The sequence below is a fragment of the Giraffa tippelskirchi genome, chromosome 10, assembly GCF_054371585.1.
Source record: "Giraffa tippelskirchi isolate mGirTip1 chromosome 10, T2T-mGirTip1v1.2.pri, whole genome shotgun sequence".
NCBI classification, from domain to species: Eukaryota; Metazoa; Chordata; class Mammalia; order Artiodactyla; family Giraffidae; genus Giraffa; species Giraffa tippelskirchi.
This window is the reverse complement of record NC_137284.1, coordinates 80,219,545-80,238,531: the sequence shown is the minus strand read 5'-3', so window position 1 is coordinate 80,238,531 and position 18,987 is coordinate 80,219,545. Positions and strand designations below refer to the sequence as shown.

General features: G+C 36.4%; 1 protein-coding gene across 5 annotated transcripts in view; it reads right to left on the bottom strand.

The window, feature by feature from the left end:
• The window catches only part of ELAPOR2 (endosome-lysosome associated apoptosis and autophagy regulator family member 2), a 212,102-nt gene that overhangs the window by 43,334 nt on the left and 149,781 nt on the right, over positions 1-18,987 (bottom strand). For 4 of the 5 annotated variants that reach the window (XR_014067463.1, XM_081536529.1, XM_081536531.1 and 1 more), the window contains 7 exons: positions 14,370-14,550; positions 12,515-12,643; positions 7,286-7,376; positions 6,580-6,682; positions 3,279-3,416; positions 1,509-1,772; positions 630-803 (listed from right to left, as the gene is read on the bottom strand). Coding sequence is in view for 4 of the 5 variants with exons in the window: in XM_081536529.1 (XP_081392655.1) it covers positions 630-803; positions 1,509-1,772; positions 3,279-3,416; positions 6,580-6,682; positions 7,286-7,376; positions 12,515-12,643; positions 14,370-14,550 (1,080 nt within the window). In the remaining variant the exon portion in view is untranslated. The remainder of the gene's footprint in view (positions 1-629; positions 804-1,508; positions 1,773-3,278; positions 3,417-6,579; positions 6,683-7,285; positions 7,377-12,514; positions 12,644-14,369; positions 14,551-18,987) is intronic. The other variant, XM_081536530.1, reaches the window with a different exon arrangement.

The following is an 18,987-nucleotide window of genomic DNA, read 5'->3' as shown; positions in this document are numbered from 1 at the left end:
TATGCAGAAAATGACTTATTATACTTTCAACTTAGCTAAGGGTGAATACATACATCCCAACTCCAACCTTGTATGCCCACAAAATTATTGGATACATAGTCCTGTAACTCTCCCCTTACCAGTATCAATTAACATTCTACTTCTTCCCAAAGAAAATTAAATCCCATAATTTATTATCAGAGGCTACCTCATCAACTGACACTGACACCCTGCTTATTTCCATTTTGTTTTTGGACAAACTTCCTCTGAAAAGTCGTCTTTTTAACACAAACTTGACCAGAAAAGTAACAGTAAAACTTTTTAAAACCTTAACTTTCTGCCTAAGAAATAGGTGGGATTGATAAGCCTGACCCACCTTTACAAAAATGAAAGATCCTCAAAGCCCTTACACCATAGCTTCAAGCTTTGGGGGTTCAACTGACTGGATAAGTGCTTTGATGACCAGACAGGGATGCTCCTAGTGGAGAAAACTGCCAACATGTTAGAAGGCAACAAAGGATTTAAGCTGTCAAAGCTCACTTTCTGACATCCGGTTGTTAGTTTCCACAGAGATTTTATTGGTCCACCAACACAGAAAACAACTCAATCAGAGCTGAAACCTAGCCCCATCTCACCTTATTAGAACTCACCTCATGCCCACATAAACTGATATTGAAGAAATGGAAGTACTTTGTTCCTTTGGAGGTAAAGCTGGGACCATTCATTAAGGAGCCCACACTGCTGAGGTTGCTGAAGTCATAATGCAAACTTTGATTTTCTTTTTCATGGTAGAAAAAGCAGTCACTGTAGCACACTGAGTGGTCCTTTGACCATAAACATTAAGAAATGTAAAACAAAACAAAGCAAAAACAATATGGCAGGAAAGAAAGCATTAGCTGCTATGAAAAAAAAAGTGTTTCCTAAAAGCTCTAGCTTTAAAAACTATTTCAGTAGTTTTGTCTTAGTCATGGCATATTTTACCACTCTAATATAGAAAATTTCTAAATTCTAGATTTCTCTAAGCAAAGTTCAGAAGAGTTAGAATTTTTTAAAGAGTGAAGTTATTCTAAGATTAGTTTCTTGTGGAAAGGTATTTTTAATCAATAGCCAAAATGTCCTGTCATGCCAGTTCAAATAGATATTAAGCTATTTTTTACTTCACTCATAATATAGCATCAGTCTTTGCCCTTAAAATGTCATAAGATACTCTTGCTGTTCTCCATATACACCTACAGCCTACCTATAGAGAGGCAGCTTACTTGTTCTGCCTTAATGGAATATACAAGAAATCACTTTTAATATTTTGGGAAGATATTCTTATTTGGATGCTCTTCTTAATATTTTATGTCCCCAGTAATTATCACTTTCAAGACACATGTTAAGTACTCAATAGATTCAAGGCAAGGTAAAATAAGGAAGGGAATTTAAAAAGCCATTTATAAATATAAATTAGAAACATTAAGAGAAACCTTTGAGTTTGTCTATTAAAATATGCTTTCCTGGGGAAAACTGAAATCAGACCCACTTACCTGAGTGCTTCTACTCCCAGGCCCACATGGAATACAAGCCTCCTTGCCATAGACCTGATGTATGGACAGGTAGGTGTCAGGTGGACACTCCATGCACTGGTTGGTTTCTTTCTCAATGTAGTGGCCTGGGGGGCAGGGGACACACGATGAGCCCGACTGTTCAGAACCAAGGGCACAGGCACGGCATGAGGACGCCACCCCATCAACTGCATTAGTGGCAGTGATAGAATAAATCTTCACCATGTCATTGATGAACCGTCTATTCTAAAAAGAGAGCAGAAAGTAATGACTTCTGCCTTGGCACTCAGTTGTACAACCAGATTGTTTTATGTTCATATCACCAAAATAACTAAGCAAAGTATTCCAACCTAGCAGTTTATAACTGACAGTAAATTAATAGTACTCCTTTTTGGTACTTTTCTTTTTTTTTAATTATTAATACTAAACACTAGAAGCTAATTTTCATGGTTATGGAGTTCCAGGAATTTTGCCACAATCACCATGAGATTATGTCAAAATTGGTAAAAATTCAGGTATATGTATAGACTTGGAAGAACCAATATGATTTAGCAAAAGAGCAACCTTATGTCCCATCACTGTTTATTCTGATATAACCTAAATATGATGATAAACATGTATATAATGATGTTTACAGTGTGGCAAGGTGAAAAAGACTTGGACCAGGGATTAAAAAGTCCTTACCTAAACATTAACTGTGATATTGATGCAACCGCATCATTTCTTTGGGTCTCCTCTCCCTCTTTATCACTTCCCTTAACCAACACACTCTGACTTCTATTGGGTGCACAATAGAGAGTAAAAACCTGGATCTGACTAATACTTTTCCTTCTTGTGACACTGAGTCAATTAAGGTCTAGTTTTCATCAAGCAGTAAGCACCACTGTATCAGCAGAGAGCAGCTTCTTAAGCCTCTTAAATGCTTTCTGTCTGGGTCAGAGACAAAAGGGAGGCCAGGAAGTCTTCTATAGCGTGTTCACACCCCACAAGTTGGGACTCTGAACTCTCATAAAACACAGCTGGAGTCAAATGAAACCTGAGGAACAGGTTCCCCAGTGAAAGCCTGAACAGAAAAGAGAAAATTCTCTCCATCTGCCACCATAGTGTTAAGGCAGCTTCTTAAACAGTGATTTACCTTATTCCCACCCTAAGAAGGTTATGATGATGGAGATCTACAACAATAACATGTGCTTGAAGCATATGATGGAAGATACTTACAAGAGAATTAAGGTCTATTCTATTCTAGCAGAAAGTAAAAGAGAATAGATCTGTTTGTTAACCCAACAACATGTACATATACAGTCTTCAAGCTATAGAAGGGGACAGTCATGACCTTGAAGTAACAAACCAACACCAAGAAATGGCATCTGAGCAAATGATGGATCATTCAGACGAAGAGGAAGAAAGTTACCAGCCTTCCCAAAGGCTCAGAAAGCTTTACAAGTAAGTTTTTAAATAACTACAAAGTAAGATTTTCTTCCTCTTAAGCTTTTAACAACTATATTTATTCAAAGTGTAGAGCAATTCTAAGATATGTTGCTATTCCATTTCATAGTCTTGCTCTCAAAACACAAATATATATATATATATATATATATAATTTTATACCAGTCTACTCATAACCAAATGATTGATTCCACATCAGCAAAAAGCTGAGTCTTCCTCCAGTAGATTTCAGTCACCACTTTGTATAAATTTCCACAAGGAGCATCATCTTTGCTCTTTTTTTTTTTTTAAGTGCTTGGAACTTACATCTTGACCCTGATTGGTCCTCTGGAATGCCCACGTAAATGTAAATGTGGCATTCTTGAAGATGACATGAGTATAAGCTTGTTTTTCTTTGGTTCCACCCCATGACTCCACCACATTCGTACTTTTTCTATTAATATCCTAAAATATAGTAGAAAATATATATATAAGAAAGCACAAATTCAGTATAAATATACATGTATATACATCACAATCCTATGTTTGTATTTACAGTAACCCTATAGGGTTCGTGAATATTTATCTGCAGAGCATGCAAGCCTAAAACTCTCAAAACCTTCCCTTCAAGTCTACACAAGCCCTCACTAGCTTAGTAATTACAGTGTATCAACCACATTGCCAATATAACCTGAAATAGATCTCAAATCAGTATGTTTAAGGAGTTATTCTTCTGTGAGAATGGATTGGTATATGTGTATATGTGTGTGACTCTAGCATAGGAAATACACATAAGGAGAAAGAAAACAAATTTCTCAAACTTCTGACAGCAAACTTCTAGGATCCTCATAAAACAACAATGCTTTCTTTCCATCTTTTTTTTTCCCTTGAGGGATTCTGATTAGGTGACTCTTACACAGGAATTCTAAATTCTCCCTGAATTATATTTGAAATTTACAGTGCAGATTAGCTAGAATGTTATTTTATGTTCACGCTATCTTCTTTTGTTTATACTTGAATTCTAAAAAGATGAGTTTGTGTAACATTTTATTTCTGATTTCCTTAGCTAAATTCAATATTTAGAATACTCTATGAATCTGTGACACTCCAACCAATATTATGTCATTAACATGGTCAGAAAGCAAATGTAGTAAGTACAGCAAGTAATGTAACACACATCTAATTTATCTGAAATGAAAAACCGGACTAATTCTAAATTTTCTAATTAGCCTTCCCTGCAGAAACCCTAAAAGATGACTTAGGAATTTGGATAGGCTTCTTTTAGTTATCCGAGATGTTGACAAAACAATGGCATAAGCTCAAGCCATATCTCTTTCTTTCTATGATGTAAGGGCAAGCTTTGACGACAAACAAGTTGTAAAGCAATCAGATATGCTATCAAGATATGTGTCTTGAGTTCACACCACAGATAGCAAAAACAGAGTATGCTTGTCACACGTTATACAATTTCTCACATTACCAAACAACCAAATAGTCACACATGCCACTTCCTTCCAAAAAGGATCTCATAATATACTGATAGTGCTTTGTTAAACACTTTCTGGATGTTTATTTCAATAATAAATGGAATATTAGTTTTGCATCTTACCGTTGCAAAACATTACATGATTTTCAAAGTATTTTGATATATTATTTAGGTGACAATATCTCAAAAACTCCTTGCAGAAATCAAATCACAGAGTAAAGAAAACTAACAGATCCTGCTATGAGCTAAAAATGCTTCAGATTGATTTTCCAAAATAAATATTAATATGTATGATCCTTACCCTCAGGAATGCTTGATCAACTGACAGAGACAAATAGTGAATACATTCACATCATTAAAATAGGGTTTTCTCAAAAAGTTTTAGGAGCACACTGGAGAGAGTGGTTTACTTTACTTGAAGGAATAAGAGAAAGCTGCCCAGAAAATGTGAGGTTTGAGCTGCCCTTCGAGTGTTGTGTGAATGGGAGTTCACCAGACAGAAAAGAAAGTCATGCTAGCTTAGTGTGTGCCAAGGCATATGAAATGAAAAAGGACAGAGTGTTTCACTAACAAATCCAGGGCGTCTAAAGAGGGCTGAGTAGTAACAGTAGTTTCGTAACAGAGGCTGGGCAAGGAGTACAAAAAGCAATATAGATGCCATGCTACGGAATTTTAATTGTATTAATAAGCTATTGGTTCTCTAGCTTTAGTGCATATTAGAACCAACCTCAAGGCTTGCTAAAATACAGAATGCTGGGCCCTATCACCAGAGTTTCTCAGTAAGACTAGTGTAGGGCTCAGAAATTTGCATTTCTAACAAATACCCAGGTGATGCTGGTCCAGGAATGACATTTTGAGAACCACTGCCACAAGCAATAAAAAGCCCCTAAAGGTGAGGGCTGCCTCTACTCTTGTTTTTATGTTTATAAAGATAATTTTGACAGAATAATTAACAGGATGGAGGTAAGAAAAATAGACAACAGACTACTGCTAAGAGATAATAGGAATCTGAATTTCAGTCATGCCACTAAGTATGAATGCTGCTGCTGCTGCTAAGTCACTTCAGTCGTGTCCGACTCTGTGCGACCCCATAGACGGCAGCCCACCAGGCTCCGCCGTCCCTGGGATTCTCCAGGCAAGAATACTGGAGTGGGTTGCCATTTCCTTCTCCAGTGCATGAAAGGGCAAAGTGAAAGTGAAGTCGCTCAGCTGTGTCCGACTCTTAGCGACCCCATGGACTGTAGCCTACTAGGCTCCTCCATCCATGGGATTTTCCAGGCAAGAGTACTGGAGTGGGGTGCCATTGCCTTCTCCGTAAGTATGAATAGAAACTAACAAATTGATGAAATGAGGAGGGAGACCTGAGAGAATTGCAGACTTCTTAGTTATTCATGGATGTGTTGAAGTTTAGTTATCATCTTCTTTTACTACCATCATGAGTTTATACTTAAATCTCCACATATCTTGTATATCATGCAGGAAACTGTTAACAGACTATTAACTAGCTACTAAAGGACTGTTGGAAAAAATCGTGTCACTGAAGTCACCACTTAATGGTAACACTAAAGTCTTAGCCAACAACCTTCTAATACCTGCATGAAGTCTTAGTAAATTTTGTGTTGCTACTTTTTCTCAAGCTATTAGATGAGATTTATAGGACATCTAGGGGGAAAAATGGGCAAAATTATGACATGTACCTAATAAAAATCCTTTGTCTGCATGTATTAATTTAACAAGGAAGAATGTTATTTTTCCCAATGCTCTCCCCCTCCATTATTTTGTACTCTCACTTATTAATACATGCTTTTCCCTCATGATGGTTTGAACTGCTGAGTGGTTACTAGGGCAGAATTTTCACTTCTGCTAGTGGCACATTTTTTGAAGGAATTTTCTACAGGATTAATATTTCCTGGATTCTGTCTGTCACCCATACCTCATCACTAATTTCTCTCCATGAGGAATGAGTGCTTTGTAGACTTCACAACACTTAGTGAGTTCTTTAGACATTTTTTAATGTTTCTGGAAGACTCTAAAAATAGGAAGAAAAATGGGATTCTTATCCCAGTTTGTATAAATAAGTTCACACTTGAAAGAGAATGCTAAGCCTAGAAATACACCTCTGAAAGCCACTCTTTCACTTACCACCATGAAGTACAGAACACAGTCAGCTGAACAGAGGGTCTCAAAAACAAATGTTATTCTGCCCAGTTCAGAACCCATGGCTCCAGTCATCGATGTTGGTGGTCTATTTAACAGATCAAAATTACAATACTTATAGCATGTTCTAAGTACAATCTGGAAAAAATTAAGTCACTTTATTCATTAGGCTGAAAGCCATGCTCTTCGCTCTCCCTAGTCTACTGCTGCACGGAGTCTACAAAACCACAGCGATATGCTCAGACCTCCTGGGGTAAATGCCGCCACATAGCCTATAGCAAGAAAAAAACTCCTTTTGGGAAACTCAACATGGGGGACTAAAGCAAATTGGGAATTTGTAACATAGTACTTTACATATAGAATAATAAACCAAAAGATTCTCCTGCAAATGTCTTAGACTACTATCTCTGAATTAAGCATCCAAGAGTCATAGTTTTCATAATATTTGGATAGAGTATTTTTCAAAACTTTCAGCTTCATCTAACCAATATACAATTAACAATTACAGTTCCCCAATCACTGATTTTATAGATATTCTTATATCTATATTATCCTACTCAGCTTGCCATTTGCTAAGTACATCACAGTATTATAATAACATATTTTATAAAAGCAGTCCTGCTTCATCTGTTTCTGTTGGGAAACAGGCATGAGGATTCTTACAGAAGGGATCAGAATTGGTTTTCCTTACTTAAATCCTGGGATATGCAAGTTTAAGATCAGGTAATCATTATCAGAACCTCCAGCCCCACTCTGGATGTGATCTCCAGCCACCTCCCAACCTAGAAAAGATAAAGGTTATCAGCAAAAACTCCATGAATGATTTCCAACAATCTTTTTACATAAGGCCACAAAAAAGAATTCCCTATTTTTTAATTCCAGTTGTAAATTGCATACAGATGTAGATGCCTAGATACCAATAAAGACATTGCACATGGTTCTCCAGGAAGAACCAAGTAATGCATATTTTTGCATCAAAGTTACTTAATGGTAAAACTAACAACAGTTTTCTCAATGAAGCATGATTTTTTTAAACTAGAACAGATGGTTTTTATCGAGTTTAATACACTAAGAAAAAAATCCTAGTCTTCAGTTAACCAATGGGAAATAGAAACTTCAAATTACTTAATGAAGATGTGGGGTCTGGAGTTCTTTCTTAGAGTTTGTTGTATTATTGTTCCCTAATTTAATACCTATTCACATTCACTTACTCATTCATTCACTGAACTGGCATTGAGTCTCATGAACCATGATACACATTAGGGAAAGAAAGCCAAGACTGGGTCCACTCTTACTATGAAATCAGTAGAATATAAGAGACACAGATAAGAACAGTCAAAAGTATGGGGTAACATGTGCTCATAGAATGTGATGTGAGTTTGCCCTCTGCAAAGAAACAATCAGCATGTCATGGGCTGAAATGGCCACAATAAAATGAAAGGAGATGCAGCCTCCCAAATACCATCAAACAAGGTTATTAATTAATGGCAAAACATTAATTAATGGCAAATCTTTGCAAGAGGAAACAAATATATCTCATGTTTGAAAATTGGCTGTTCCTACACGTTTTATTATATCGCCTGCCTAAAAAACATATATTGAAGTTCTAACCCCCTGTACTCATGAACAGACTTGATTTGGAAACAGAGCCTTGGTAGATACAATCAAGTTAAGATGAGGTCATTAGGGGGAGGCTTATTCTAATATGACTGGTATCCTTATGAGAAGAGGGAAATTTAGACACAGACACTCAGGAAGAACACCATGTAAACACACAGAGACACAGAGACCCAAGGAGAAGACAGTCACATGAAGATGGAGACGGAGACTGGAGTTACGCTGCCACAAGTCAGGGAATGCCTGGGGCCACTAGAAGTGAGAAGAGGCAAGGAAGAGTCTTCCCAGAGAGCCTTCGGGAGGAACATGGCCCTGCCAGTTCTGGGGTTTCAAACTTCTAGCCTCCAGAGCTGCAAGAGCATAAAGTTCTGTGGTCTTAAACCCCCCAGTTTATGATACATTCTTGCAGCACTTTTGTATTTTGCTTTTTCCCTCAGAAAGAATCCCACATTTTTCATGTTTCTACACAAAATTTCTATTTTTAGTTAATTTTTATGTTTTTAGAAATCACATTTATATTTATTGTAAAATTTTGAAAGCTACAGAAAAATTTGAAGATGAAAACTAAAATTATTTATAAACTCATCACCCAGAAAAAAACTACTGTTAACATTCTGAGGTGTTTCTTTTCACTATCTTTTTGATGCATACATGGTTTTACATAACTGAAATCTTATTGCTGATGACATTTTGTTTCATAGTTTTATACACTAACATTATTACGTAAGCATTTTTATGTATAAATGGTTCTGCTGCTGCTAAGTCGCTTCAGTCGTGTCCGACTCTGTGCGACCCCTGAGACGGCCGCCCACCAGGCTCCCCCATCCCTGGGACTCTCCAGGCAAGAACACTGGAGTGGGTTGCCATTTCCTTCTCCAAGGTGTGAAAGTGAAAAGTGAAAGTGAAGTCGCTCAGTCGTGTCCGACTCCTAGCGACCCCATGGACTGCAGCCCACCAGGCTCCTCCGTCCATGGGATTTCACCAACATGCTAATAACTGAGTTGATAGTTTATCATGTAAATGGATATAACTAATTTTCATAATGTAAGAAATCACTCCCACCACAGGACTTACCTCCTGCTGACCATACATCCAGTGTAACCGTTTGGATTGTTTTAGCTTTTTTAAGCTAGTTTAAGTGACACTATAATTAATATCTTTGGTAAAGCTTTTCTATATTTTTCTAGAAAAGAATCCCAATAAAAGAACTGAGAGAGTCAATTCCTAGGTAGGTTGATAAGCAGTCTGGGGCCCTCAAGGAGGAAGGGGTCCAGGGCCCTCGAGAGGAGAAAGGGGTCTGGGGCTCTCAAGGAGGAGATATAGGTCTGGAGAACTCAAGGAGGAGAAAAGGACAGATGTTTATTTCTTTAAGCCCAGAGCTGATGACTGTACAACAAAACAACTCACGGTGCTCAAGGATATGTTTTTCCTTAAACTCTGTACCAATGATTATATAACAACAATGTATACTGCTTGAGGACATGTTTCTCCTTCTTGAGAACCTTCTGACTAATCCTGTTATCTTAAAATGTATGTTGTGGGAGTGGGTCTCGGAAAAGTATATAGGGCCTTGATAAGACTAGCTAGGGGGGCACTCTCCATCTCCCTTCTGATGTCTGTGTCAGAAGCTGTCTCTGATCCTTTTTTCACTTTAATAAAACTCGGCTACACAAAAGTTCTTGAGTGATCAAGCCTGGTCCCAAAGCTAAACCTTCTTCTTCACGAATCCAACATCGTTCACCGTAAGCTATCAGAACTACTGGGTCAAATAAGTATATTTTTTAAAACCAATATTTTGTACTATTACTTTGATTCTGAAAGCAATGAGTAATATTTATTAAATACAGTAAACTAAATGAATAAAAAGAAGTAATTCAAACTTCTCAGAAACCTCCCAGCCCAAGTAATGAACAACATTTCAGAGTATTTCTTTTCCCTCTTTTTCCAGTGCATAATTTCCTTAAAATATACCTTAGGTTTTATTGTATAATCTATTTTCTGGTTTTTTTCACTTAGCATTATCTTCTCATTTTTCTAATAATTATATCATAAATACTTTCCTATTAAAAACCTTTGCTACATCTAGTGTTAAAGAGTTAACAATATGCTATAAGGTTATATCATCATTTTATTTAATCATACCCCATTGTTGAAAACTTTGTTTTCTCATATTTTTGACTCTCATAAATAATACTAAAATTAACATATCTGTGCATAATCTCTTTCTTTACATCACACAGTTTCCTTGGTGTAAATTCCCAGAAGTAAAATTACTGGGTTAGAGAACGGGACCATTCAAAATGCTTGAAATACTGCCAAATTGTTTTCCATATGGCTGTCATTTTTAATGATTACATAACATTTCATCCAATTAGTACAGCATGACTTTTATAAACATTATCATATTGCTGGAATTTAGATTATCTCCGGTTTTGTTATTAGAGATAATGCTCAATGAAAGCTTCATGAATAAACACTAATTTGTTTACATCTCTAAATTCCTGTTAAGCAAAATTCCAGTACATAAAGATGTACTTATACATACCTGTTCCACAATGGTGGGAAATTCCAAATGAGCATACAAAAGAACCTCAAAGTACTCCAAGTCACACAGTCAAGTTGGTCAAAGCACATCCACTTTAATTCCATAATGGAGTAATGACCTCACGAGACAGGCTACCCTGGGCCTCTCACTTTGATACCCATTATTCTGAGCACTGCTTTCCTCAAGGCTGGTTACTGAACCACTAGTCATAAAAGTATAATCACCTTTTATCTTTGTATCTTTCACCTTACTATTTGCTGTTTCAGTATCACATGCTAATATTGCAGAGATGTATACTTAAGTTAATAATTGAACATTTCAGAAAATCAGCAAAAATGTAAATTATAGCCTCTGAGTGAATGAGAGGTCTTCCCTGGTGGCTCAGTGATAAAGAATCCACCTGCCAATGCAGGAGACATGGGTTAGATCCCTGGGTTGGGACGATCCCCTGAAGAAGGAAATGGCATCCGCTGCAGTATTCTTGTCTGGGAAATCCCATGGACAGAAGAGGCTGGTGGGCTACAGTCCATGGGGTCGCAAAAGAGTTGGACATGATTTAACAACTAAAAAACAAGTGAATGAGTAAGCAAGTGGCTAAATCAATATTGTCATGAGATTTAGACTAAGAGTAACTTCGTTAAAAAAATTAATGATTCAGATAATCTTCACTAGTAAGTGCACGCACACACAAATGTACCAATGCTTTCATCAATACATTCTCCTTCTTATTTTTCCAATATCTCAAACTTCCTCAATCATAGGGTAATTTTAGAACATAAATCCTATAGTCGGGTAATAATTACTATGTAATTTCTTCTTCTCCTTTAGAAAAAAATCCCAGAAGTGGGATTATTAGTTGATAAAAAGTACTGTTCCATAATGTTCTTTATATATAAAGGCTTCCTTCATGCATCTGTTTAACCAAAATTATTCAAGGACCTAGGATTTGTCAACCTGAGTACTCATGTGTACATCTCACTCTCCACATTTCAAGTCTGTTTATTTTGGATAGGTTCTGATGTAAAACAGATGGGATCAAATAGCATTTTTCCAATAATTAAATACAGTATTGAGAAAAACTGAACTGATAAAAAATACCACTGAACTTGTAACGAAAAGAGCACATTTTAGTATCCATAACACCTATATCTAGTGTCAAGTTTAAAAATACACATACAGATATTGTCATTCATTCGAACAACAAATATTGCAGAATAACTAAGTGCTATGCTCACTAAAATGTAAGAACAAATAAAATTCAGCAACCATCCTATAGAGTTCAGCCATGTTTCCAAGTTTGCCAGTTTGAGTGAGGTTGATACATGTTTGTTAACATGGTCATAGACTCCATAGGAAGAGGAGTAAGAGATGATTTAACCCATCCTGAGCTCAATGCTGAGCCAGAAAACCAATCCAGGCAGAACACTTTCATAAAGTGGTATGTATACACTATGACCCTTTCAAGAAAACAACATAAATTTCATTGTCTCCCTTGGTAATTTATTCTAGTATTTATAACAACCATAAATGGTGATCCTCAATATGTATTTCAAAACTGACTCCAAAAATGCAAAATAGTTTATATTCCTATAGGACAGTCATGTGGCTGTGGCATTATATTGACTATTTTTATGTGAGGTCTAGGAAGACAAGTAGCCAAGACTAAAGTTCCTCATACCAATATTTAGTGTGTTTTTACACAAGTGAGTCCGAGTCACTACCACCAAAATGCATTGAGAAGACTGATTCTGAACTCACCATTCATTCCGTCACACTTTGAATTCCCAACATTGAAACAGGAGGTTTTCATGTTGCCAGGAAGTACATTCCACCATTTATATTCAAACCCAAGTGCAGGCTCTGTTCCTGCTGGACATGGTCTACATTCTACAAGAGACAAGTGGGACAGAGAATTACAATGACGTCACATCTGGTTAATTTCCTCTTCCTCTGTTCCAAGCACTACTAAACTTTAATCATCAGGGAGGCAAACAGTAAGGAGAGAGAGTAAAGCTCTTAAGAATTAACAACTTTTTCAAGAGCAGTCGGAAAGAAAAATAATTCTGGGTAGAGTATACATATACCTGATTAACATGAAAAAGGAAACGAACACAAACTCTTCTAAAATAATTTCTCTCATTTCTGGGAGTAACTGCTTATACTGAATTAATTTGCATAAGAAAGGTAACTCTGAAACAACTTCTCTTACATGTGATTTTAGAATCAGTTTCCTCCACTTCATAAATAAAGAAATATTACATCCTTCCTATTAGTTACTAAACTTAACAGAACATTATATCATTTAATTATGGACTGATGACTTGAAATTCAACATATCGGCTATACTGAAAAGTGATGACAGGAGCTGAGGGGTGTGGAAAGAGTCAGATTTATAAACAAACCTTATTTAAATTAATATTTAAATCTGCAACATTGAAATAAAAGGGTCTTTTACAACCATTGTTTTCATGTAGCCAAGACACTCTGCATTACCACATCAGTAAAAGAAGGGGAGAGAGAGAAATTGTTTATTGAGCAAGCATTTTCTGGTACTGAAGTACTACAGGAGACATTTTTATATAACTTCTCAATAATGATGAGCTAGATATTATTCTCTGCAATTTTACAAATGAGAAAATTGAATTTAAATTAGTGGATACATTATACTATTGATAGCCTGCAGCAAGCAGATTTGAACCCAAGTCAATTCAACTACTTTTTATGCTCTCAAAGGCTCTGGATATTAAGCATACAGCATGACTATACTCAAGTAAGGTATCTACAACAATAATGCATTGTAATCTTTAATAAAATTAAAACAAATTCTGTAACCATCTTTCTTTAATATTGTTAGGTTTTCCCCAAATGTACACGTTGAAACAACCTACTTAGGGACTATTTAATTGCTATCTGACCAAAATAATCAATTTTTTCTATTATTATGGTATAAAATGTGATTATTACAATTGAAATAGGAGTTGTATTTTATGCTTGCATCAATGTTTGTGTGCACACACACTGGAAAAGGAGTGAGCGTTTATCCTTAATCACTTAAATTAGTGGAATTTTCTTAAAAACATCCAAAGCATCATCCCATTAAGAGGATGTGTGTTACACAAAATGCCATTAAAAAACTATTCTTTGCTATACTGAATAAGCCACTGCTACTGCTAAGTCGCTTCAGTCGTGTCCGACTCTGTGCGACCCCATAGACGGCAGCCCACCGGGCTCCGCCGTCCCTGGGATTCTCCAGGCAAGAACACTGGAGTGGGTTGCCCTTTCCTTCTCCAGTGCATGAAAGGGAAAAGTGAAAGTGAAGTCGCTCAGTCGTGTCCGACTCTTAGCGACCCCATGGACTGTGGCCTACCAGGCTCCTCCATCCATGGGATTTTCCAGGCAAGAGTACTGGAGTGGGGTGCCATTGCCTTCTCCAGAATAAGCCACTGCAGTCTCATAATTCCCTTATATTTCTTAACTCTTCTTCAGCCTGTGAGATAAGAAAACTATGTGTTTTAAAGAATTTTTCCATAAAGCAATTCAGGACAATGTCAATGTGACCCAACAAGTTTATTTTACTAAAGGTCCAATTCTTGGGCCAACTGATATCCCATACCCTTTGTTCCATCTGAAAATGTTCCAGGAGGGCAGGGATGGCAAGAAGATGATCCATTATTATAAAATCCAGGGTTGCAAGGTGGACAATCTTTCTTCTCTCCAGAAGGGGGCAACCTAATAGCGTCCGTGAGATCCTCTCGGCAGATTTTGGGCTCTATCCACTTGTACATTATCTGTGTCTGCAAAAGAAAAAGAAAAAAAAAAAACTTGCAGGTCCTGTAACATGCTTTATTTGCTTTAAACTTCCAATAACAAAAATGTTAAACTGACAGCCTAGATAAGGTCCAAATAGTGACAGAACAGAGGGCCAGCTGAAGAGAATCTAAAACTTTAGTAACAAAATGAGACAGAAAAAAAACACTTTGGTGGGGAAATGAGAGTTACCTCCAAATGGTTTTATGCTAAGCTGCAAAGACCTTACCTCATATACATAGGGCATCATTATGAAATTCCTCTTTAAAACATACAGAACATGACTGCAACTCTTACTCTTCTAGCCACTTGTTCACTTTATTCCATAACTGCCCTAAGTTTCTCTGCAGACTATCTTCCTCTGAGACCCACCCCCTACTACCCTCTTCCTTTCCCCTTTCTACAGCCTACATCAGCTTGCTTTGCACGTAGTGATGATAAAACAAAAAAGTTACTTTTTTAGTTGAGTATCTCTAGCTCCACATTTCAATCCCGTTATTTTATACACTGGTAGCTGTTCTCTGAGTCTTTCCAAATAACCTGAGGTTAGACTACAAGACTACAAGAGCCGTAGCTAAACTATTTCCTCCTGAGGCTTCTAGGCCCTGTCACCCGTGTTCTAAATGACAGGATTAAGATCTCCTCTACCTTCATGGAGGGTAGTCTTTTAAACTTATCTTCTCACACATGCGTGTACCCAAAAACAAAACAAAATACAACTAAGTATCTACAAGTCAGCCAAATCCAGAAAATTGTGATTATAAAATTCTTATCTTTTGGAACTAGAAAGAAACATTAAGTGAGTTAGCCATTTCAAAACAAAATGCATATGCTCAGTGAAAAATGGAAAAGGTAGTCTACATGCAAAGAGAAAAATCACTCAAGTCCTTTCATAATTTAACACACTTTTTAAAAACAGACTAAAATTTATTTCATACATTCAAATGAAAGTACAATTTCTCCTTGAAAGCAATGATAAGTCTAATATTGAAGCAGGAGAATAAAAATTAAAGACAATTCTCTATAGTTATTTCCAGTTAATAATAAATCATACATAGTAAGCCCTTGAGGCCACTCAATTTTATTCTCAAATATTAATAAATTACCTTATCTGATGAAGGCTGCTTAAGAACATAGTTTAAAAAGTAGATGTCTCAACAGGATTATAAATAACCGTTTGGGTTTTTTTTTTTTTACAACTCTGTATTTACGGCCTACGTCATGATACAGCTTAACCAGCCACTTCAACCATCTGCCTTTCTCATCATCTGCAAAAATGATTGCTATTCCTGCTGGAGTTTCCTAAATAGCTGAAAAAATTAATTAGATCCTGTATCCAACAGGAGCTCTCGATTCCTTTGAGAAAGACAATATAAAATTCAGAGAATGTAAGCAAATATGTAAGCAAATTATGTTTGGGGATTATCTTTTTAAAAGTCTGGCTTAATAAGTATAGAAAACAAGTTTCTGATGATGATCAATTCACAAATTTGCTGATTTATTTTGACATTAACTAAAACTGCAATGAGTTATATGTGAGGTATTGCACTGCTGGGAAGAGATGGCTCACGTGTGAGCGGGTGTGGAGCTGAGGCTATGCTCTGAAGGCTCATCCTGGAGGCATTGTGCAATCTTCCCCACCACTTCAGGAGCTCAGTTATATTATGCACGTTTATAAATGAGGAAACTTCAGATAAGAGCTGTTAAACTTGCCCCAAAGTCATACACAGCTAGTAAATGGTAAAAATAGCACTAGCCAAGGAGAGTTGGTTTGGTGAGGGTAAAAATTACAAAAATTTTTATTGATTTTAGACAAACTCCCTAACCACATGATTTTCAAACCAAGCACAGTATATGTTTAAAATTTAGAAAATATGCACCACCTTTAAACACTTGGAAGTCAAATTGCAAATGCTCTGTAGTAAAAGTTTTGTTTGCAAAGCCTCTTGCTTCATATGCAGATTAATTCTGTACCTCTCTTTCTAATGCGGACAGATGCTTTCAAGTCTGGCTGACTGGGGAAAGATAATGATTAATATTAATGATATTTAGTACCACATGGCTCACAGTGCAACTGAAAAGCCAACAATCAACTCATTCTTTGGCAAGTTGAGATAAAATTATGAAATGCTTTCTAAAACCAAAACCCTAATAGAGCAAAACTTAGCAGATTTCCATTAAGGCTACAGAAGAGCTGTAAGATCCATGTATACTTATATTAAACATGAGTAAAATATGTTTTAAAGAAATGAATTGGAGGTATCAATTGGAAGCTAGTTTTCACATAAAAATAACATTCAAATTTGAGACTGGGTTTGTCCATGGTTGACAGCTTTCTCCCTTTGGAAGTTTCTGCACAAATCCACCAAACCCTTTGCAGACTGACTGAGCTCATCTAAGCTAAATTACATGTGATTTAAAACGATTTACTGATTGCCACTCCAGCATAACAGACGTGTGCATCACGATGTTCTAACTCAAAACCTTTCAGGCAGACAGACTATCGCTCACCTCTCTGCCTCTCCCAAACCTTGATCCTCTCCAGTTGCAAACCACTGGGCATCACCACCATTTCTCTTGGAAGTACCACACCATTCTGTCAAGGTGTGAAAGACGCCCCCTTCAAGGTCGGGCTCAACATCCACAAATGCTCTAAGCTGGTCCTCAGCCCACGCGTCTATGCATCAACATTCACTAGGATTCCTTTTCTATGAAGCCTCTGCTGCTGTTTTTCCTTGTCATTTCCTCCCTGTCTCTTCTCTAAATGCTTTAAAGCCTGAGTCCTATTCTTCCATCATGTGGAAGACACCATGGGGATCTAACATTGTCCTGAAGGTTCCAGCTGGGGCTTTAGGTAAGAAAATGTTCTAAAATTAAATATAATAATAATAATAAACTGAATTGACACTATACATAGATGAGCTTACGGTATGAGAATTACATCTCAGTAAAGCTTTCTTTTAAGTAAAGATGTTAAAGAAGACTTGTGAAATTTTTATTTTAAATTCAGAAAACCCTAGTCACTGAAAAATGCCATGTTGTTTTTCCATCATCCTAATTAAGAAACAAAGGCTCCAAGTACATTCCACTTGCTTAAATCATATAGGAAGAAAGGCACATTTAAAACCCATATCACTGTATCCCCTATTTTTTAATGTTCTCCACATCTTACTTCTGCTATAAAACTCAGGACTATGTTACAGACCTTGATCATTAAAATGATTTGTAATATTGAATTTAATTAAAGAGCAAAGAAAGTACTAGATAATATGACACAAAAACACTAGCAAACCCTTTATGATCCAACAATTTCTTAGACTCAGAGATAAAAAAAGCCCCATGGTTGGATGTCTTCTCTCTAAAAATCTCACTTCTAAAATGCCCTTCCCTACCAGGCACTCTCTAGCCTTGATAAAAAGTTTCCAATTTGGCAAAACACGCTGTTTCAAAACTGGGAAGTTCTGGTTGTTAGAACATCATTACATACAACTGGAATTTATGTTCTTTAAATTTTCCTAATAAACCCAAATTTTGCCTTATGGGATAACACAGAAAGGTCTATTTGTTTTCTATTCTAAGACTTTCTTTCAAATGCTTAAACTTACTGTTCAGGAAATTCTTACTAAGTATCTACTACATGTAGAAGAAAGCATTGTAGGTAATTTAAATATTAGTAAGACAACCTGTTCTGAAAGAGGTTTACAAACCTATTTGTTTATAAGAGACAGATGTACAAATTGCTAAATATAAAAAGAAAATATATGAAGAGGATACAAAAGGATCAGGTTTGGAAAAACAACAGAGTTGATTAGAATTCCAGTCTTAAGACATAGCCATAAATAGCTATGTCCTTAGAAAAATTATTTAATCTCATTAAGCCTCAGTTTTCTCATTTTCAAGCTTGGTATACTAATGTCTAGTTACATAGCTGTTGAAAAAAAGAACTGGAGGCAATGTTTGAATATACACACAGAGCAAGCATGCAGATAAATATGGAAATGACACCTGCTTCTGCTATTAACACTATCACTACTATTATTATTATCATCGTCATCATCATCATCACTTCCCAGAGAAACATGAAATGTCATGGTTATTCAAAGGAAAGAGATCAAATCTCTTTTGGACTAGTAGGAAACATCAGAAAGATGATCACCAGTCCACCATCCGATGGGGTCTTTCCTCCAATCTGAAAATATATTTTCAGTAACTTCAAAAATATTTCATATGAAGTAGTTTAACATCTACTTCTTTTCTCTGGAGTCTTCCCATTTGTCAGAATTTCCTCAAGCCTCTACAGAGGACAGAACACAACACTCTAACTGTGTTAATCATATATTCACTTACTAATTCTCTCATTCATTAATTCATTCAAAAGATAATTCACTACCTTCTGCATTCTGGGTACTCTACTAGACCTAAAG